The sequence below is a fragment of the Carettochelys insculpta genome, chromosome 3, assembly GCF_033958435.1.
Source record: "Carettochelys insculpta isolate YL-2023 chromosome 3, ASM3395843v1, whole genome shotgun sequence".
NCBI classification, from domain to species: Eukaryota; Metazoa; Chordata; order Testudines; family Carettochelyidae; genus Carettochelys; species Carettochelys insculpta.
Window position 1 is genome coordinate 154,887,522 of NC_134139.1, and position 20,160 is coordinate 154,907,681.

General features: G+C 39.5%; 1 protein-coding gene across 1 annotated transcript in view; it reads right to left on the minus strand.

The window, feature by feature from the left end:
- The window catches only part of ADGRB3 (adhesion G protein-coupled receptor B3), a 704,839-nt gene that overhangs the window by 389,269 nt on the left and 295,410 nt on the right, over nt 1-20,160 (minus strand). Inside the window, exons 4-6 of the mRNA XM_074988878.1 lie at nt 14,001-14,165; nt 9,545-9,709; nt 8,307-8,471 (exon numbers count right to left, since the gene is read on the minus strand). Of these exons, the coding sequence (XP_074844979.1) occupies nt 8,307-8,471; nt 9,545-9,709; nt 14,001-14,165 (495 nt within the window). The remainder of the gene's footprint in view (nt 1-8,306; nt 8,472-9,544; nt 9,710-14,000; nt 14,166-20,160) is intronic.

Consider the following 20,160-nt stretch of genomic DNA (forward strand, 5'->3'; position numbering starts at 1 on the left):
CAGCCAAGGGAGGTTGGGAGATGCCACTGGACCCTGAAGGAAGTAAGGAGATGTCTGCAGGTCCTGATCTGGAAAGAGGAGGGCTGCATCTGGGAAGGCCTCTGGGTATGGCTGAACTCCAGGCATAAAGTGAGCAGAAAGACCGAGGAGGAGAGACTTTGCCCATTCCATAAATGGGACAGTGGTGAAAGAAACTAACCAAGAGACTTTGAAAGGAAGGACAGTACCTGAGGGTGGAGGGGCTGGGCCCCGCTGAATCTAGGATGAAGACTTTGTAAGTCTGAGTTTTCTTCAAAATACATTGCTTGGCACTTAATAAAATGAACCCCTGAAAGGGTCTGCATTGAATATCTGTCGTGTGTGCTTTTTAAGAGGTTGCCAAGGGGTAAGTGATGCAGGCCTCTGCAGATCTACATTGCCCTGCGGGGCCTGATGCAGGACCACCATGCCCTTTGACAGATACCCAGAGAGGGTATAGGAGGAAGGAATAGCATTTGCTTTTGTCGTAAGTGTCTATAACTACAACTGATTTGCTTACAGTGAAAACTGATCAGGGTAGGCAACCTTTGGGAATTGCTACCCCCCAACAACTACAATTAAGGGTAGGGGTGGATAGCATTTAAACTAGCACCTACTTTATTTGATCTGTGATAACTTTTAGTCCTATATTTTAACAAGCCCCCCATTATAAATTTAACTGAAATGGTGACTGATTAGCACTGGTTGTGTTTAGACAGTTTCATTATATTGTTAATAATGTTTTGAAGATTACTAGAATATAAATTGATGCCTGTTTTTCCCCTCTGATGGCCACAAGTTATATCACGAGCTGGCCGACTGAACAAAATATAAATTTAAAAAAATTAGGCATATAATGTTACTGACCAAATATATTAAATGAAAAATATCATTGATGCTATCTTAATATAGAAAGCTATAGAATATATGAATGATTCTTTATACATATTAATAGCCTCTCAGAATGTGTAACCTTAATTTACAATTGAAATGAAATAGTGAAAATCATTCATGTACTTCTCTGGCATTCAGAACGCAATGCTGCATCTGAAAAAGCACATACTGTCAAAATGTATTCTGCAGAGTTACTCCCCATTTTACTCTGCAGACTTTCATTGCATTTAGGATGAATTTGCAAACTAATGCCTTCAAATGTGTTTACAATTGTCCCTTTTGTGAGATGTATTGGACAGAAATTAATTAAAATGGGACAAATATTGTATTCAGGAAATTTGCATTGCTGCTGAACCAGTGAAAAATGGATTTTTGGTGTCTTTTTAAGCTGGATTCTTAGAAGGAATTCACGGCCCTATTCCCCACTAACACCAAGTGCACTGGAATTCTGTGGTATGCCACCAGACTCTTTAGCTTTTGGTCTTCAAAGTGTTTGGGAAAGCAAAGCTGGAGACAGCTCTGCTAGGTACTGTAAGAAGGGATTCAGTTTTGTTTCTTCTCAGAAAAAGCATTGGAATATAGTCCACACTGTCACAAAGTAAGGATATGAAATGAAATACATAATTATTAGGAAAGGACAGAAAACAGGATGTCTGTCATATAAATAATTTGAAAGTTTTGAAAATTAGTTTAACACCAATGCAGATCAGAACTGATACATTCAAAATGTTTTCACAAAAACGAAACGAAACAAAACAAGAGCACCCCACCCACCAGAATGACAAACAGCTCAGTGGTTAGGGCACTCACTTGGCTAGGGCAAACACATGGAGATAACTAAGATAGAACTCTAAAAAATCTACCACTGGGTTCAGAGAAGAATTAGAGAAATTAATGGAGGAGGATAGGTCCATCACAGGTTATAAACCAAAATGATAGGAGACACAATCAGTTGTTCATTGTGTAAGGGGAGCTGACAGCCTTCATGGGCCCTGGGGCAAAGTGTGGAGGAGCTGGCTCCCACATGCTACACCCCTACAGCCTTCAGAGCCGCCTTGAGCATGTGGTGTGGCACTCCATTGGTGATTTGCAGGGCCTGGTGCTCTGTCCACCACCATTGCCACAATAATGTGATGCTTTTGTAAAAAAAGCAAACATGATTCTGGGTTGCATTAACAGTTGTGTTGTGAGCAAGACTTGAGAAGTCATTCTTCCACTCTACTCTGCACTGGTTAGGGCTCAGCTGGAGTATTGTGTCCAGTTCTGGGCACCGCAGTTCAAGAAAGATGTGGAGAAATTAGAGAGGGTCCAGAAAAGAGCAACAAGAATGATCAAAGGTCTAGAGAATGTGACCTGTGAAGGAAGGCTCAAAGAATTGTGCTTGTTTAGTTTGGAAAAGAGAAGACTGAGGGGAGGACATGATAGCAGTTTTCAGGTATCTAAAAGAGTATCATAAGGGTGAGGGAGAAAACTTGTTCTTCTTGGCCTCAGGATAGAACAAGAAGCAACGGGCTTAAACTGCAGCAAGGGAGGTTTAGCTTGGACATTAGGAAAGAGTTCCTAACTGTTAGGGTGGTCAGACACTGGAATAAATTGCCCAGGGAGGTTGTGAAATCTCCACCTCTGGAGATATTTAAGAACAGGTTAGATAAATGTCTGTCAGGGATGGTCTAGACAGTATTTGGTCCTGCCATCAGGGCTGGCGGCTGGACTTGATTACCTCTTAAAGTCCCTTCCAGTCCTTGCATTCTATGATTCTACGAATAGCAGTGCTGGCAGCCAGGAGTCCTGGGCCCCTTTGTAGTGATAAGCCCTGAGGCAACTCACCCCTTTGACCCCTGATCTCCTATCAGCATTGCCTCTGAAGTATCTGTCACCAGATGCTGTCATAAGATCCTAGACTAGAGGAATCACTGATCTTAGTCAGTATGGCTGGGTTTACACAGAGATGTCCTGCCAGCAGCTTCATGCTAATGAACAGTCTTGCAATTGTAAATGGTTGCTTATTAGCATATTTCTGTGACTCATTAGCATAGGCATGTGAGATCTCACTGCCAGCAGAGGGTGCTACTGGCAGTAAAATTCAGGCATAAGGAGCTGGTGACAGAGGGGGTTTTTGCCAGCAGGAAGATGTTGGCAGGACATCTCGATGTGGACCCAGCTTACCACTGTCCTTATGTTCCCTTCTCTAAATCGGGCAGAGCCCTAGCCACCAAGCTACTGGTGTTCTCTAAAGGATGTATATCTCTTTCTAAAATTCTATGCTGGACCTGAGGAATCATCCCAACATTTTTTTTCCAAAAAAATTATGCTTAATACAAAAAATAAAAACAGTTCTAATAATTACATAAGCGTTTTTACATTTTGCTTATCTTATGTTTTTGTAGTTACCCAAAATATAATTTTCAAAGCATTCTACTAATGCTATTGCATATTTTTAACTTGGCACAGTGGAAACTCTTGTAACAGACTTTCATCATATTCTTTTTGTCTGAATATCCAAATATCTGTTTTAAAATTTAACATGAATCTGCTCTTAATAATGTATTGATAATTGCATCACCTTCAATCTGGGTTTGGAATTCTGTCCCCAACTTCAGTATGAGTTTATGAGTGTTTAGGAGATACTTTGAAGAATTGTCTTATATCTGCACTTGTAAATGCACATGGCTTAACACCCTTTATTGACCTATAAAATCAAGAAGTAAAACCCAACTTTGCCTATTAATATCTTTTTTCCATTTTTATCCTTCTGACCCCAGTGACACTAGTGCAGATTGGTTAAGTATTATTTTATCAGTAGTTTTATAGTAGCACCTAAAGGAACTAGTCAAAAGTGGAGTCTCATTGTGGTAGGTGCACAACACACACACACACACACATACAAACATGCTCATGTGCACATACATGCAAACACTCAAATACATTCAGAGTAATTTCTTGCTCCAAAGAATCTACAATCTAAATAGGTAAAACAGACAAAGCATATGAAAAAAAACAGGATACAGAGAATTGAAGTGACTTGCCCAAGGTCATGCAGTTGACAGTAAAAACAATGAGAAGTCCAGTGGTAATTTATAGACTAACAGATCTATTGGAGCATAAGCTTTGTTGGGCAAAGACCCACTTTCTCAGATGTGTCAGATGGGTCTTTGCTCACAGAAGCTTATAGTCCAATAAATCTGTTAGTCTACAAGGTGCCACAGGACTTCTCATTGTTTTTGCAGATACAGACTAACATGGGTACCCCACTGATACAGTAGATCAGTGGCAGAGCTTAGCCACAAATTCAAATCTACAGAGTTCTGGTCCAATGTCCTATCCTCTAACCAAACTAACAAAGCAAATTTAAACGTTTTTTAAAAAGTTAAAGCAGTGGTATTAAATGGTAAGTAATGTTAAAGTACTATGCCTTTTTTCATACTCTGTCATAATAAGTTAAGTCTTCTTTGCTGCGTGGGGACAAAAGGAATGGGTTTCTCCAGAATTGCCCTGTTTGGCATTCTCCTGCTGAAGCTCTGGTATCGGCCACTCTCAGAGACAGAGTATTGAGCTATATGGCCTGCCCATTGTTCGGAGACAGTATGAGTGTTCTTATATTCTTAGCTTTCCTGTGAAAGCATTAGCTAATTCTTTGCAGAAGCAGATGCATTTTATCACCTTTATGTTAATGTAGAAAATAATTTGTCATCCTGTCCATTAATTAGCTAGTCACAGCAAATCGTATGCTATGCTTTTCCTCACTGAGGAGAGGTACTTGATAAATGTGATGGATTTGTTTTGAGTAAAAACTGAGTGATCCATACATATAAAAAAACACTGTGGAAAAATAAACATAATAGGAATGTCCAGTAAAATTAAGTAACCTCCTCCCCGGCCACCCACCCCTGCAAACTAACAAAGATTGAACAGGAGATATTAGAAAAAAGAGAGGGAATTATATTTTAAAAGAAAATCTATGGAAGACTCATATGCATAAATACCATTGAAAATGGGTTTGTATGATCTATAGACTATTTTGTTCTCTCCTGAAAAAAAAATCATGTCTGAAATGTTATTAACAAATATCTGAGATATTAGATTCCTCGACCATGCTTGATATGATGGAAAGGAATATTGGGTGGACTAGGGGATGAGGCATCCCTATAAACCTGGCCAGCATGATGGAGAGGTGAACCCTTTCCCACGGCATTTCATGCTCATGAAAAAGGTATTGGGTAATAGTGCGGTTTTGTCCCACCTTTTCTCTCCCATTGGAAATGGTAGGCTCATTTGAAGGGTCCTTCTTTTCAAACTGGCCCAAATGGCTGCAAGTCTGTATAAATTCTTCGGGCAATGGGCTATCACTTTACTGATGCTCTGCTCCTCCCCCCTCTCTTCTTAAATCCTTAGTGCGTGTCAGTTGGTTAAAATGGAGGATCTGGCTGTTACGCTAACGTAACTTAAGCTGCGTCTACACGTGCACGCTACTTCGAAGTAGCGGCAGTAACTTCGAAATAGCGCCCGTCACGTCTACACGTGTTGGGCGCTATTTCGAAGTTGAAATCGACGTTAGGCGGCGAGACGTCGAAGTCGCTAACCCCATGAGGGGATGGGAATAGCGCCCTACTTCGACGTTCAACATCGAAGTAGGGACGTGTAGACGATCCGCGTCCCGCAACATCGAAATAGCGGGGTCCTCCATGGCGGCCATCAGCTGGGGGGTTGAGAAATACTCTCTCTCCAGCCCTTGCGGGGCTCTGTGGTCACCGTGGGCAGCAGCCCTTAGCTCAGGGCTTCTGGCTGCTGCTGCTGCAGCTGGGGGTCCGTGCTGCATATACAGGGTCTGCAACTAGTTGTTGGCTCTGTGTATCTTGCACTGTTTAATGAAAGTGTGTCTGGGAGGGGCCCTTTAAGGGAGCGACTTGCTGTTGAGTCCGCCCCGTGACCCTGTCTGCAGCTGTGCCTGGCTCCCTTATTTCGATGTGTGCTACTTTGGCATGTAGACGTTCCCTCGCTGCGCCTATTTCGATGTTGGGCTGAGCAACGTCGAAGTTGAACATCGACGTTGCCAGCCCTGGAGGACGTGTAGACGTTATTCATCGAAATAAACTATTTCGAAGTTGGGTGCACGTGTAGACGTAGCCTTAATGTGAAAAACAGAAGGATCAGGCTTTTTGATTCAGATGCTTGATGATCCATTATCATAAAAAGAGAAACCAATTAGATGCAAATATTTTTGGCGCTGTTTTTTCTGAACAATGTTTCCAGGCTACAAAAGAAAGAGTAAATTAAGAAAACTGCTGAATTCTTTGTAACGTTGTCAACTTTCTGTAATCTACCATTCATAATGTATGAAAGGAAAAAGGGCCAGGTAAGTATAGAGTCTTTCTTACAATGAGCACTTAACTTTTATTTTTGTAAAATGTTTTACACACATATACACAAATGCACTCAGTAATTTAAGTGAATCACCCAGTATTTTTGCTTAAATCTCAGCTCTCCCAGGAGATGAACAGTAACTCTGCCTCAAAACAGTTAAATTAAAATTATTATCATTTAACTTCTATAAATGTGTGTATAATCTCCTGCATAATTATTATCATTTGATAAAAGTTTTATGTTATGACAATTCCTGTTAGCAAGCTGATTGTGATCTGGTTTGAATCAAATCAGTAAACAAATTTAGTGAACTGCACATAATGCTCTGAGTGCATTTGACTTGTAAATACATTTGTAAAATATTTTATTAACAGCAGGTGGCAACCTTGGAAAAAATGGATTGTAGCAGTATGGTTTTACCTTTAACTCCACAAATACAGATGATTTAAAGAATATTTAGTGGTGTATCTGAATGTCTGCTTATCCAGAAGATTCGCATTAATCCTGTTTTAGTGTACTGTGTATAGAAAATTATATTTGCTGCCAAAATTTGTATATAAGATTCCTACATGAACATTTATTTTGTGTTCTTTTCAATCAATGTAGATTATATTTAAATGACACACAAAAAACATTTGCATCCAATTAATTACTCTAAAATGCTATTAGAGATTTGTAACGACAGTTACTCCTTTGTTTTTCTTGGAACTTGTTTTCCTAGCTCTTAGTTTTATCCTGCTATTTTGAGTTCAGTTCTTGGGGATGGGGTTTGTGTCAGGGGACAGATCTTGCTTCTTATAAATATGTGGGTTTGAGAACACAGGTCTCAAACTTGTAAGCTCTCCAACTTCTGACCTGCATTGGCCCTACTATTCAAGTCCTGTCTTTTGAGAGCCCAGAATGCCTGCATTGAACTGTGAAGTGGAATTGTTCAGGGGTTAGACTGTCATTACCCTGTTCAGAATTTAGAACACAAGATTCCCAGCATGAGGACTAGCATATAAAATCACTAGACCACTTAGTCCCTATTTGTATTTGTCTAATAATGATTATTCTGCTTCAGGTCAATCCTTCCCTCCACACAGATGTATACAGAAAGATAAATTTGTATTCTCTGTTTTTTTTGTTGTTTTTTTTGCGCTTATTTATCTTGTTATCTGTCATTCAAATTTGTTCTTAAGCATCGCTTAGAAAGGCTTAAATCTGAGGGCAGGACAACACTAAACATGCTACAAAGCAATGTTTCCTCTATGTTTTTCTAAACACATGCAGAATTCATTTTGTGATATGCACTGAGGCATGTTCTGATGTGCACCACCAGTAGAAATAGGCTGTCAGCTGCAGGTGCTGTGGGAGCTCTGCTGATCAGCTGGGCAGCATCTGAATCTCCCTTGGGTGGCTGCTACACACTCAGCTTACAGGGAATGCAGCGGCAAAGAAATGTGTTTAAAAACATGAAGTAAAATTGGAAAGATCTATGACCCCTCCATTTCAACTCCCTTCCTTTCATACATTCAATCTATCATTACAGTAGGGGTCCTTCCCCCCACCCCCTTAGCTTCTTTCCTTTCGGGATTGCCCCAGATGCATGACAATATGCTTTTTGTATGAAGCATAAAAGGAGGAGGGTAGATCCAGGAATTATAAACCAAACAACTCCCCCACCAGCCGTGTGCGCGCACACACACACACGCATGCACACACACCCCTTTTCTCAGAAGCTGCACAGTAATGGATGTTCTCTATATTATCCTCACAAGATAATGCAATTGGCATTAGGTAATGCAATGTTTTTTTCTGCGACCTTCAATTTTTTTTCATTATAAATACTCCATGCTTAAGCAGCTATTGGGTTAGACAGTGTCCACAGTCATGGATAGAAGTAACAATTGCTTGTCTGGGTAAAGGGCCTGGTAGGACCATTTATGAACACTGCTTTTTATATATTGATCCCACCTGACATATAATGATTTCTGTACCAGAGAAACCACACTGAATTACATATAATAACAGTATTGATATTTGCTTCTCACCAGGGCACCTCTGTTCACTGCATCGTCTGATCTCCTCACCAGTTCCTTCACACTGTTGCCCGGTCACAGCGGCACCTTGACAAATCCTTATTCGCCTTTCCCAGCCACCGTCACATGACTTGGAACAGCCACTCCAGTGACCCCACTGGTTCCACTGACCATTAGCTGTTTGGAGAAATGACCTTATTAGAATCATGACAGACCATGGTTAAGAAACTATTAAGGCCAGAACTTTTAAACTGGTTCACTATACAGGGCCTCGTAACATTTTTCATGCTTGCAAACAAAAATGAAGTCAGTGGCAGGTATAGGTATTTGGCACCTCTGAAAATCTGGCTTCTCTGGCTTTGAGTTAAGCTGCTGCTTGAAGTTTGAATATAGAGGTTGTGACCATTCTATTTGCTCTTTTCTCTGTACTTAGTGTTTTGTTATTGCATACATATCTGTGCAATGAATAACATAATAAAAATACATATTAAAATATATAAATAACCCCCTATATGATATTTAAAGGCCAGATGTGACATGCTCTGGCAGTGTGAAGCAGCCTTAACTAAGTGTAAGTATACTTTGTTCACATTTCAAGGCCAGTTTTTATTGCCAGAGCTGAATGAAAGAGAGAATTTGTTCCTTCATATACACTTTCTTTTGGTCTTGAGAGGCATTGTTTTCTAGTCCTTGACTCTTTTATGTCTAAATAGAATTGTTTTTAAAGAAATACTAATTACACTAACATATACAAATGCCAGCTTTTCAGAGACCAGCTTTTAGCCTTATTCACACAATCCCATTGTCATCAACAGGCATTTTGTGCAAGCCGGGAATAAGGCCCCAGTTCTGGAGCTGAATCAGGGCATGAGTCTGAGATTCATCTAGACACCCAGACAGGAACAGGATCAGGGTCAGCCCATGCATAGGCAGCTATAGGCAGGCCTGGCCTTGAGGCAAGACGAGCAAGACAGTGGCCTTGGGCCCCATGCCTTCAAGATCCCTTGCACCAACTGACTATTGCATTCACCACCTGTGGGCCAGGCCCCACTGCCAGCATGCCATCTTAGGCCCTGCCTACCAGCCAGATCCCTCTGTACCAGCTCTGGCTGAAGGATTATAGTCTAAATGATGCAGGACAGCAGAGTTGGGCACTTAGATGTCTTTTTTACCACAAATTAATGGCATAAATTTGGCACTAACAAGAAATTTTCCACATGAATAATTTCAACTGAAAGGCTCCTACTTACCTGTACATTCTGGGTTATGGCACTCCCTGCTTTCAGCCCAAGGACCTCTGCATTCAGACCCTCCATGAGCAGCCGCAGTGCACTGTCGAGTTCTCTGCTGTGTGCCATTGGAACATGTCACTGAGCACTGGCTCCATGAGCTCCATTCCTGCCACTGTCCATCAACTACCACAGCAACGCATAAAAGACAGAGAAACGTGCATTACCATCCGATCTATGCAGTGACAGAATGGTTTTATCATAACCAGTATTTACCTGCACTTTGAAAACTATTTTTAAGACAGAAATTGTACTAGAAAACATTACTTCCAACCTTTTACAACAATGCTATTTATATTCTTGGTCTTTTCTTTGTTTGCACTTTGATTTTTTATTGTTTCATTTTATTTGTTTTTACATAATCTGACTCTGATACACTGGGTCACAATTGCAAAGTAGGTCAGCCTACTAAATGTGCCTGCATTTGCTTCACTTTTTGAACTGAATTCAAATTCACCAATTGGCTATAGTATCTACCACCCCCTGGCTAGGCTCCACAGCCAGTGTGCCATCTTGGGCCCTGCTCACCAACCAAGTCCCACTGTGCCAGCTCTGGCTATAGGATTACAGTCTAAATGATGCAGAACAGCAGGGTTGGGTGCTTAGATCTCTTCTATCACATATTAATTACATGAATTTGGAACTAATTAGGATTTTTCCACATGAATCATTGTAACCCATTTACTATACACTATTATTTATGGCAAGCAAGGTGAAACAATGATTATAAACTAAACATTTTGAAAGCAAAATGTTCCCTTGAAATCCATGGGAAATGAAGGTACACAGAGCTCACATTACTATTCTTATTTTTGTACCACCCTCATTTGCTCCTATTATCCTGAAGCAAATAGAAGCACATGACTGTAAACTCACCTTTGGAAACACCATCAGATAGCTCTTATGCAGAGGGCCAGGCATGATGATTCAGGCTGTGGTGCTGAATATTGTTCACACACCTTAGAGTTGCTGCTTACAACTATAACTTATAACCAGCAACAACTTTTAAATGTTACATTTTCATACCAGAAAAGGGAAGTTATGCACAGGCATGTAATTGCTGGGAGTGAAGTTCAGTCCTGTTCAGAGATCCTGCAAAACTCATTTGCCCAACTTATGACAGTTTGTATCTTTTCTGTTGGGGAGAGGAGGCACATTCCACATGATTTCCCTCAGCACAATGGTGATTTCACGCTACAGGAGCATCTTCTCTACTTCTGTTCGGCATTTCTCAGCTCCTCAGTTTCAGCTGAGGTTCTTACATGATATCATGTGTTTTTCTGTGTACATGTGCTAGCATAGCATTGTTCCTGCTCATAAATTTTGCTGTTTGAAAGAAGTAGTTCAGAAGTGTGAATTTTACAATGGTGGTGATGGCATGCATGTCCGCTATAAGTTCTTTCAAAAGCCTAAGTTACCAGAAACTGAGTCAGAGGGGTAGCCCTGTTAGCCTGTATCTGCAAAACCGATTAGTCCTGTGACATCTGATAGATCAGCAGAATTTTTGGAGCATAAGTTTTCATGGGCAAAGACCCACTATGCATATGACAAAATGGGTCTTTGCCCATAGAAGCTTATGCTCCAAAAATTCGGTTAGTCTATAAGGTGCCACAGGACTTCTTGTTGTTTTTGCAGAAACTGAATGTATGAAAAAACTGAACAGCTGGCATAACTAAATAAATCTACTTTACTGCACCAGCATTGTGACAGTTATCAGACAGGTAGCCATTTTAATCTGCATCTGCAAAAACTATGAGAAGTCCTGTGGCACCTTATAGACTAACAGATATTTTGGAACATAAGATTTCATGGACAAAGATCTGCTTTGTCAGATGCAGTGTAGTGGAGATTTCAGAGGTAGGTCTAATTATACAGGCTCATGAAAAGAAGAGAGTTCTAATCAGGAGGAAGGCCAAAATTGATGAGGTCAATTCAGTCAGGGAGGATGTGTCTCACTTCCAACAGCTAATGTAGAGGCTGAAGTGGGCCACATCCTCCCTGACCTAATTGACCTTATCAGCACTGGCCTTCCTCTTGATTGGGACTCCCTTCTTTTCACGAGCCTCGATAATTAAACCTGACTTTGGAATCTCTACTACACTGTATCTGATGAAGTGTGTCTTTACTCACAAAAGCTTATACTCCAAAATATCTGTTAGTTTATAAGGTGCCACAAGACTTCTCATTATGTTTGCACCAGCATTAACTATTGACACTTGCCACAGGTCTGGTCACTGGAGATTTTTTTTTCCTAACTTTCTAGGCACCTCATGCCCCAACCTTTGGTTTCTCCCCTCTGTATTTGTTAAAAACACAGTCTCAAAAGTTATCATATTCAAAGTGGTAAGACAGAGTTTTCTTAATTTATTTTATTTATTTATTTTGAAATTTCACAAATAAATTTCTATTTTCACTGCCAGAAAATGGTGGTGTGATATTCAGATCTTTCAAACCGCTGGATATGGACAGGCGGTCCATATGGATGAACAGGCTGTCTCCATGACTTGTGACACTGAAGAAGTCTTTTGTTAGGAAACTCCTACAATTGTAGATTACAAAATGAAGTCTAAGCATATGTCTCTTGACTCCAAGTTATCAGGTTACAAGTCTGGTAGCTGGCAAAGATATGACAAGCTGACAAAGGAAGCTGATATATGTTACCTCTTAAGGAAAATGACTTTTTAACATAATTAATGGCATGTGTGTATTATTGCTACTTGTCTCACTCTAGTCATGAAACCTTTCTCAAAGTCTGGCTTGAATGAATCACATATGTGCAGCAAATTTATCCAAGTGCAGAAACATTACACTCCGTGCCACTCAACAGTCTTGCCCAGGCCTGAATGCAACACAGAGACACCACCGTCCTTTAACAGTTTTTCCACAGAAGGCTCCAATGTGTTAATCTGATTTAGGAAAAGCATAAGAGAAAGCAAAGTCTCATGGGATTATTTAGATAATTTTGAAATTTCATTTATGGTTTTAATTTTTGTAAAGGGCAAACATAGTAATTAAAATAAACATAATCGATCATCGGGCATTTTAAACTGCGTGAAGAATGTGGCTTGTATTAAAGTCAGTTATTTTCAGACTCAGTCAGTTAGATTCACCCTACTGTGAAGGACCACTTTAAAGCCTACACATCACTTAAGAGTTCAAGGTTTAAGTGGCATTAAAATGGTATATAAACCTGTGCTGGTCCTCCCTCTGCACACGTGAATAAACACATATAAATAATTGGTGTCCTACTATTTCTAAATATGTGACATCTACTGTGTATAAATTAATAAGGTAGTCAATTATGTTTAAGATCATAGAAGCCGTGTCTACACATGCATGCTACTTCGAAGTAGCGGCACTAACTTCGAAATACCGCCCGTCACGGCTACACGTGTTGGGCGCTATTTCAATGTTAACATCAACGTTAAGCGGCAAGACGTCGAAGCCGCTAACCCCATGAGGGGATAGGAATAGCACCCTACTTCGACGTTCAACATCGAAGCAGGGACCGTGTAGTCGTTGCGCGTCCCGCAACATCGAAATTGTGGGGTCCTCCATAGTGGCCATCAGCTGAGGGGTTGAGAGATGCTCTCTCTCCAGCCCCTGCGGGGCTCTATGGTCACCGTGTGCAGCAGCCCTTAGCCCAGGGCTTCTGGCTGCTGCTGCTGCAGCTGGGGATCCATGCTGCATGCACAGGGTCTGCAACCAGTTGTCGGCTCTGTGGATCTTGTGTTGTTTAGTGCAACTGTGTCTGGGAGGGGCCCTTTAAGGGAGCGGCTTGCTGTTGAGTCCGCCCTGTGACCCTGTCTGCAGCTGTGCCTGGAACCCTTATTTCGATGTGTGCTACTGTGGCGTGTAGACGTTCCCTCGCAGCGCATATTTCGATGTGGTGCTGCGCAACGTCGATGTTGAACATCGACGTTGCCAGCCCTGGAGGATGTGTAGACGTTATTCATCGAAATAAGCTATTTCAATGTAGCGTTCCCGTGTAGACGTAGCCAGAGTGAGGTATATTTAAAATGTACACGACAGGGATGAACAAGCATAATACTAAATGAATATATTTGTAATGTTTCCCCTTTTCCCTGCTTTAGGGATATTGTTTGTCTTCTTAGGTGTCCACCCTACATTGAGATGCCCAAGCACAGAATCTCACACTGGCATTCCATGTGGATACGTGTGTGTTTGTGTAGGATGGGTTGATAGTACATCCCAATACAGGGTACGTTTACATTGTAAACTCTTTGAGAGAGGAAGCTTGTCTTTCTGTATGTCTAGGTAACGTTCAACACCATGGAGTTGTAATGCAGGTAAAATATTGTTCACCATACACTTAAATGCACAATAGAGAACAAAGCAAATCACAAACAAGCTACATGAAATTACTCTAGCTGAGAAAATAGTTATATAAGCTTACCAGGGCAGAGTGCAATATTGCAAGGTTTATGCTGTGTTTCAGGTCCGTCACATGATCTTCCCCCATATTGGGGAGGTATACATGACCTAGTTCTCGTTCTTTGGCCTCGACCACATGTGAATGAACACAAACTCCAAGGTGACCACTCCTCCCAAACTCCATGTACTGTAACAAAGCAAACAGGACACTGGTAATATAGAAGATTCAAAACCAACACAACATAGTAAAGGGGACAAATCTGCCAACATCAGAAAAAAATCAGTGTTTAGAAGTTTGCAACATAAGCATTTAAAATTAGCATTAAAATTCTGTTGACTGAAATAAGGCTTTATTCTCCATGTATTACCTTGAACTTCAGCAAATTTTATTTGATCTTTTATGAATTAATCTAATCTCAATACAACTTTTTCTTTAGTTTAATTACAACAAATATGGCCTACCTCAAAGTGACTACTTATTTCAGGTACCCAACTAGAAACATTTTGAAGGGATCTGAATTTTGGTGAAAAGGTAGTCAGTGTACAAAAAATCAGATCAATTCTGGATGTTTCAAGATAGGCACTTAAAAGTTGAGAAAACCAAAATCACTAGACTCTTTCAAAAATGTAAAGCTTTGCCATTTCTTACACTCTGACTCTGGTATATTAAAGACTTTGTTTTGCTAGTGCCATTCATTTCAATGAAGCATGGCAGGCTATTGTCTTAAGGTTTTTCTTCTAGTTAATCTCAGTTTTGCAATATTTCCTCATATGACAATATGTGTGGAATTATCAGATTTAATAATTCATGGCCCTCTACATCTGTATATATATATATATATATATATATATATATCTGTATGTATACATATAATCAGATTTATATATTATTATTATCAGATTTTATATATATATATATATATATATATATATATATATATATAAGCAATGACTTCACAAAACAAACAAGGAATGTTATAGTATGCATTCTCCCCTGTTCTTTTCAATGTAAAAGAAACTGACATATGCCTTTCCTTAGCCTCTATAGCCTTATATTGCGTTTCCTTTTCAAGAAAAATCTGAGTCAAATTTACAGATGAGAAAAGCATGTTATAAATAATTAACACAATTCTGTAAACTCAGTTCTAGGGAAATAACCTCTTTAAAGAAAGAAATCTTTCAAAGAATGTTTTAGTTACATTCTAGTTAAGCTAAGAACATTTAGGACAAACTCAAAGGCCCTAGCACCCATCCTAAGCAGGAAGCATAGTGTGTCAGACACTCCTGTTGTCTCTTCAGGGAAACCCCTATAAAAGGCCCAGGAGTGTGTGGGGAAATAGAGTGGTGTACTACAATCCCAAGGCATCTAGGGCATTGAGCTGATGATCAGCAGGACACATGCTCTTGTTTTATCACCGCTTTCCCTTGAGGATTGCCCATAGAGAACATCTTTTCTGTCTGGGCATTGCATGTCCATGCCCAACACATTTTCTCAAAGCCTTTGTGGTCTTGTGAGTCTAAAGCACAGTGGGTTCCACCATCATGTGACACTCAGTGGCACGGAGACTAGACTTGACCTTTGGGACATAATCACAATATAATATGAAGGTCAATGGGAATTCTGTAAAAGAAAAACTTGAATTTCATTCTCTTAGAAATACAGCAAGTTGTCTTTTTAGAAGATAAATTGAGATGGAAATTTTTGTAAGTAACTTCAGAGAATACAATTTCTGACAAGAAATATCCAGCTTCATGGAAGCAGATAGTTTACATGTTTATATCACCATGAATCCCCTGAATAGCTGAAAGCTTCTTGCTTTCATACATAAGATCTGCAAAATACCATTATTGTTTCACACCCCATGTTTCACATTGTTAGCTTCATTAATTTTCTCTTATAAATATTACATCAATATGCACTGCATTAGCAGAAAAATAGGAGAATTTTCAGTGAATGTTAAACTGATCGATTTTAATCTACTAATCTTGAAAACCTTGATTAACCTTGACTCTTAGTTAAATGATGAAATCTAAAGCTACTGAAAATTAATAAGCTGATAAATATATTTCTGCCTAAGCCTTTATGTTTCGTCTGCCTTCAACAGGCACTGTTCAAAGAGCAATGTTATGACTCAACCATTGCATTTAAAGCACTTTTTCACTGGCAGTGGAATGCATATTAAATCCAGCCTTAACTCTAAGGATCAAAATTCTTTTGACCAGAAGAACATGAGAAACCAATTTGTCAGTTCAGGTTCCAGAGAGCTGTTCAGAACAACAACAAGGGAATAATTTCATTTAGCGCAGTTATAGCTGAACAAGAGGTTCAAGTTGAAATGATCATTTTGAAAAATACAAAACATATGAAGCCAATTCTTTCAGGTCAAGTCAAGAATAAATGGTAAATTTAAAGCACATTGCAAAGATATTAAATGGGAAAGCTCTTGGTATTAAGTAGATATGAGCCAAAAGGATGCTATTCTGGTCAGGATACAGAATAGTATTAGGGATTGTGTATAGGCTTGATAGCTTTCAATCTGATGATATCAGAATGTTGTAAATTCCCTCCATGCATTTAATTGTAAAATTTCAGAATTCCCACCAGCTGTCCTCTGAAGATATTGCACAAGCATTTTTTTCCAAAAATCCTACAAAACTGGTCTAGCAATTTAACACTTTAACCAAACCATGACCCAAAAATAATTTCCTCATGGTTCAGAGTCTGACTCAGGAGCCAAAACAATAGCAAAAGCACACCTAATTCTATCACAATAAGCAAAACAGGTTTCAGTTTATTATATATCATCATCATCATTGCCCACATCAATTTTAAATGTCCCCTCCCCTCCACAATGGAATTTCTAATGTCTAATAAACTTTATATGCAGGAAATGCATTCTGAGTTTTCATTTACATTTTCCATTTCTTAACACCATTCAAAAAGTACAAAGAACCCAGCTAAAATGTGATGAAAGCTTAAAGGACAGAAAGATATGTCAGTTCATACCAGCTGGGGATCTGGCCCAGAGAGGAGTTTAATATTTTCTTCAATACAGTTTCTATTATGAAATTTATTATTGAATATGAAAAAGGATGTTCAAGTTGCTGCAAACATATTTTTGTCATAAACACGGGCAGCAAGGCTTGTCAGAATCATTAATTAATTATTAAGGGAAAAACTGCTTATTTTGGGAATATTATCTGGTAGTTCTTGTTAAATGTAAATATCAAAGAGTATTGTTTAATAATCACTATCAAATTATTCCTCTGAAACATGTTAGAAACAGGCTGCCAGTGACTTCCCTTATTTTCACTCTGATAGAGGTTAAAACTTCAGACAGAAACTCACAGAACTAATTACTGACAGGGTTAATGACAATTTATGTGGGTATTTCCCCATGGCTTGGCTGAGAAAATATTTCATTCAGAGTGGCTACTCCCTAGTCCTACCATCTACTGGCTTGAAACATGCTTAAGTACAAACCCACAGTGTTCACACTAAACAGCTGCTGCAATGTTGGAGGGGAAGTATTAGACTATCCTAATTACCCTCCTTCCAAGAGATTTTGGGAGTTTTTGTTGGCCCTTCTGGTACTTTCATGTACACTGTGTTAAAAGACGAAAAGATAATTTGGCCAAAGGTGTTCAGCGACACGAGACTTAATGTTGTCATATAATGAAATAAGAGTGCTGTGTCTGAAAATTAGGCAAACATTTTCAAAAGTGACAAGAGATTTTGGACATCCAACTTTAGACATGATAAGACACATGAATTTCAGACAGTGTTGAGTGCCGACTTTCTCTAGATCATGCCTGTTTATGAAGACAAGTTGTGTACCCAAAATCCATATTTACTTTTGAAAATCTTGACTTTAATTGGCTGCAGATCACTCCCCATTTTTGTTTGGTTGTTTTTTTTTTTTTTTTGCCCTCTACATGCCTTATCTACAGAGTTCTTGTCAGGCCACTGGATAGACTCTACTTTCTCTCCTGCCTAGACATCCTCTTGTCTTTCTGCCTCTTTGATTTTATCTTTCTCCCAAGTGAAGGCTTGAGTATGAAGGTTGTTGAATGCCTATGATAAAGTTACAGAAAGGCAAAATGATAGCGCTAAGCTCTCAATATCATGGAGATAATGTATTTATGGAAATAGTGCAGAAAAATATGTACAGCCCTCATCAATGTGGGTAAATGTGTATGGCACTGGGAGTAGAGAGAAATATTGTGCAGTAAGTGACAACAGCAGAGAGTGCTGTGGTCACAGCTGAGTCGGCTAAGTGTAGCTCTGCACCTGCACATTATTTTATTATTTAGGATACTCCTGATGACACTCTGTAGTGCTGCTATACTCCAGTATCTAAAGAAAAATTAACTTTGGTCCAATTTTCTACACTGCATACAAGCAGTCCCAACTCTTTGAGAATATTTGTGTAAAAAAGATGAACAGACTTGCTCCCAGTAAGAATAAGAAAACAGAAAGGTTGACAAATCAGAAAAAAAATTATCAAGGTGAGCAAATCAGAGAGTAGAGGGGCAGGGGAGCGGGGAGTCAAGAATTAGATTAAGCCAAGTTTGCAAAAGAGCCCCATAATGACCCAGAATATTCGCATCCCGGTTCAAACTACATGTTAATGTGTCGAATTGAATATAAAAAAGAGTTCAGCAGCCTCTCTTTCCAAAGGTGTGTGAAAATTCCTCTTGAGTGAGACGCAAAGTCATTAACAGAATGGCCCACTCCATTAAAATGTCGGCTGACAGGTTTTGTGGATCAGGAGTGTTTTTATGTATGTTTTGTGCCCATTAACTCTTTGTCTAAGACAGTTTGAAGTCTGCTGCTAAACTCTCTTTTAACCCACGAAAGCTCACCTAATAAATTATTTTGTTAGTCTTTAAAGTGCTACTTTACTGCTTCCCAAGAAATAGTATCCCTGACAGCCAGATTGACAGTGTCTGATAGCGCAGAATGGCCATGTGCTTTTTCTGGCCCATCAGTCTACAGGTATGGAAATCCCAAACGTAAGTTTTGATCAGATTCCTCCTAAATATGTTAGTGGCCCACCTACATTTGGGAACAGAGCAATAATGAGTCTACTGGTCTTCCCATTGGTACTAACAATAGAAGGAGAAATAGACACCAATATGAACCTGCTGAAGGATTCTATGGAAATACTGAAACTCAGCTTTGTTATTAACCATCCAACAAGATTAAGTTAGTCTATACCACTTCAGAACTAGGTCCTGAGGCAAACTAGCTCCAACCAAAGAGTAAGCTATCAAGGAGTGATTAGCTGAGCCATATATGCCCACCACTTGGCATCAGATACATTGTTTTGGCTGGATTCTGGATACAAAGATGCCTGGAGAGCTAACTACAATTATCCTACCCTCTGATCAATATCTATTGGTGATAACTTATTAAATTTAGAAATAATTAATAAATAGTCACTTCATAAATTCATTAGTAATTTTTTTTCAACAGCAGGAGTAACTATTCCATAGTTGAAGGTGTTGTTTCAATGCTAAGAATAAACAGAAATAATATACAACAGAGGGAAAAAAACACAAAAATCATTGGACAAATGGCTTTGCTACTAGGTAGAATGACAATGTTAAGGAACCATTCTATGGCTTGGTGCACCATCTTACAATATCAGAGGGGTAGCCGTGTTAGTCTGGATCTGTAACAGCAACAAAGGGTCCTGGCGGCACCTTATAGACTAACAGAAAAGTTTTGAGCATGAGCTTTCGTGAGCACAGACTCACTTCATCAGGTGCTGGTCTTGGAAATCTGCAGGGCCAGGTATAAATAAGCCAGAGCAAGGGTGGGGATAACAAGGTTAGCTCAGTCAGCAAGGGTGAGGCTTACTATCAGCAGTTGATCTGGAGGTGTGAACACCAAGGGAGGGGAAGCTGCTTTTGTATTTAGCCAGACATTCACAGTCTTTGTTTAAGCCTGAGCTGAGGGCTTCAAATTTGCAGATGAATTGTAGCTCAGAAATTTCTCTTTGGAGTCTGGTCTTGAAATTTCTTTGCTGTAGGATAGCTACTTTTAAGTCTGCTACTGTGTGGCCTGGGAGATTGAAGTGCTCTCCTATGGGTTTTTGTATATTGTCATTTCTGATATCTGATTTGTGTGCGTTTATTCTTTTACGTAGAGAATGTCCAGTTTGTCCAATGTATAT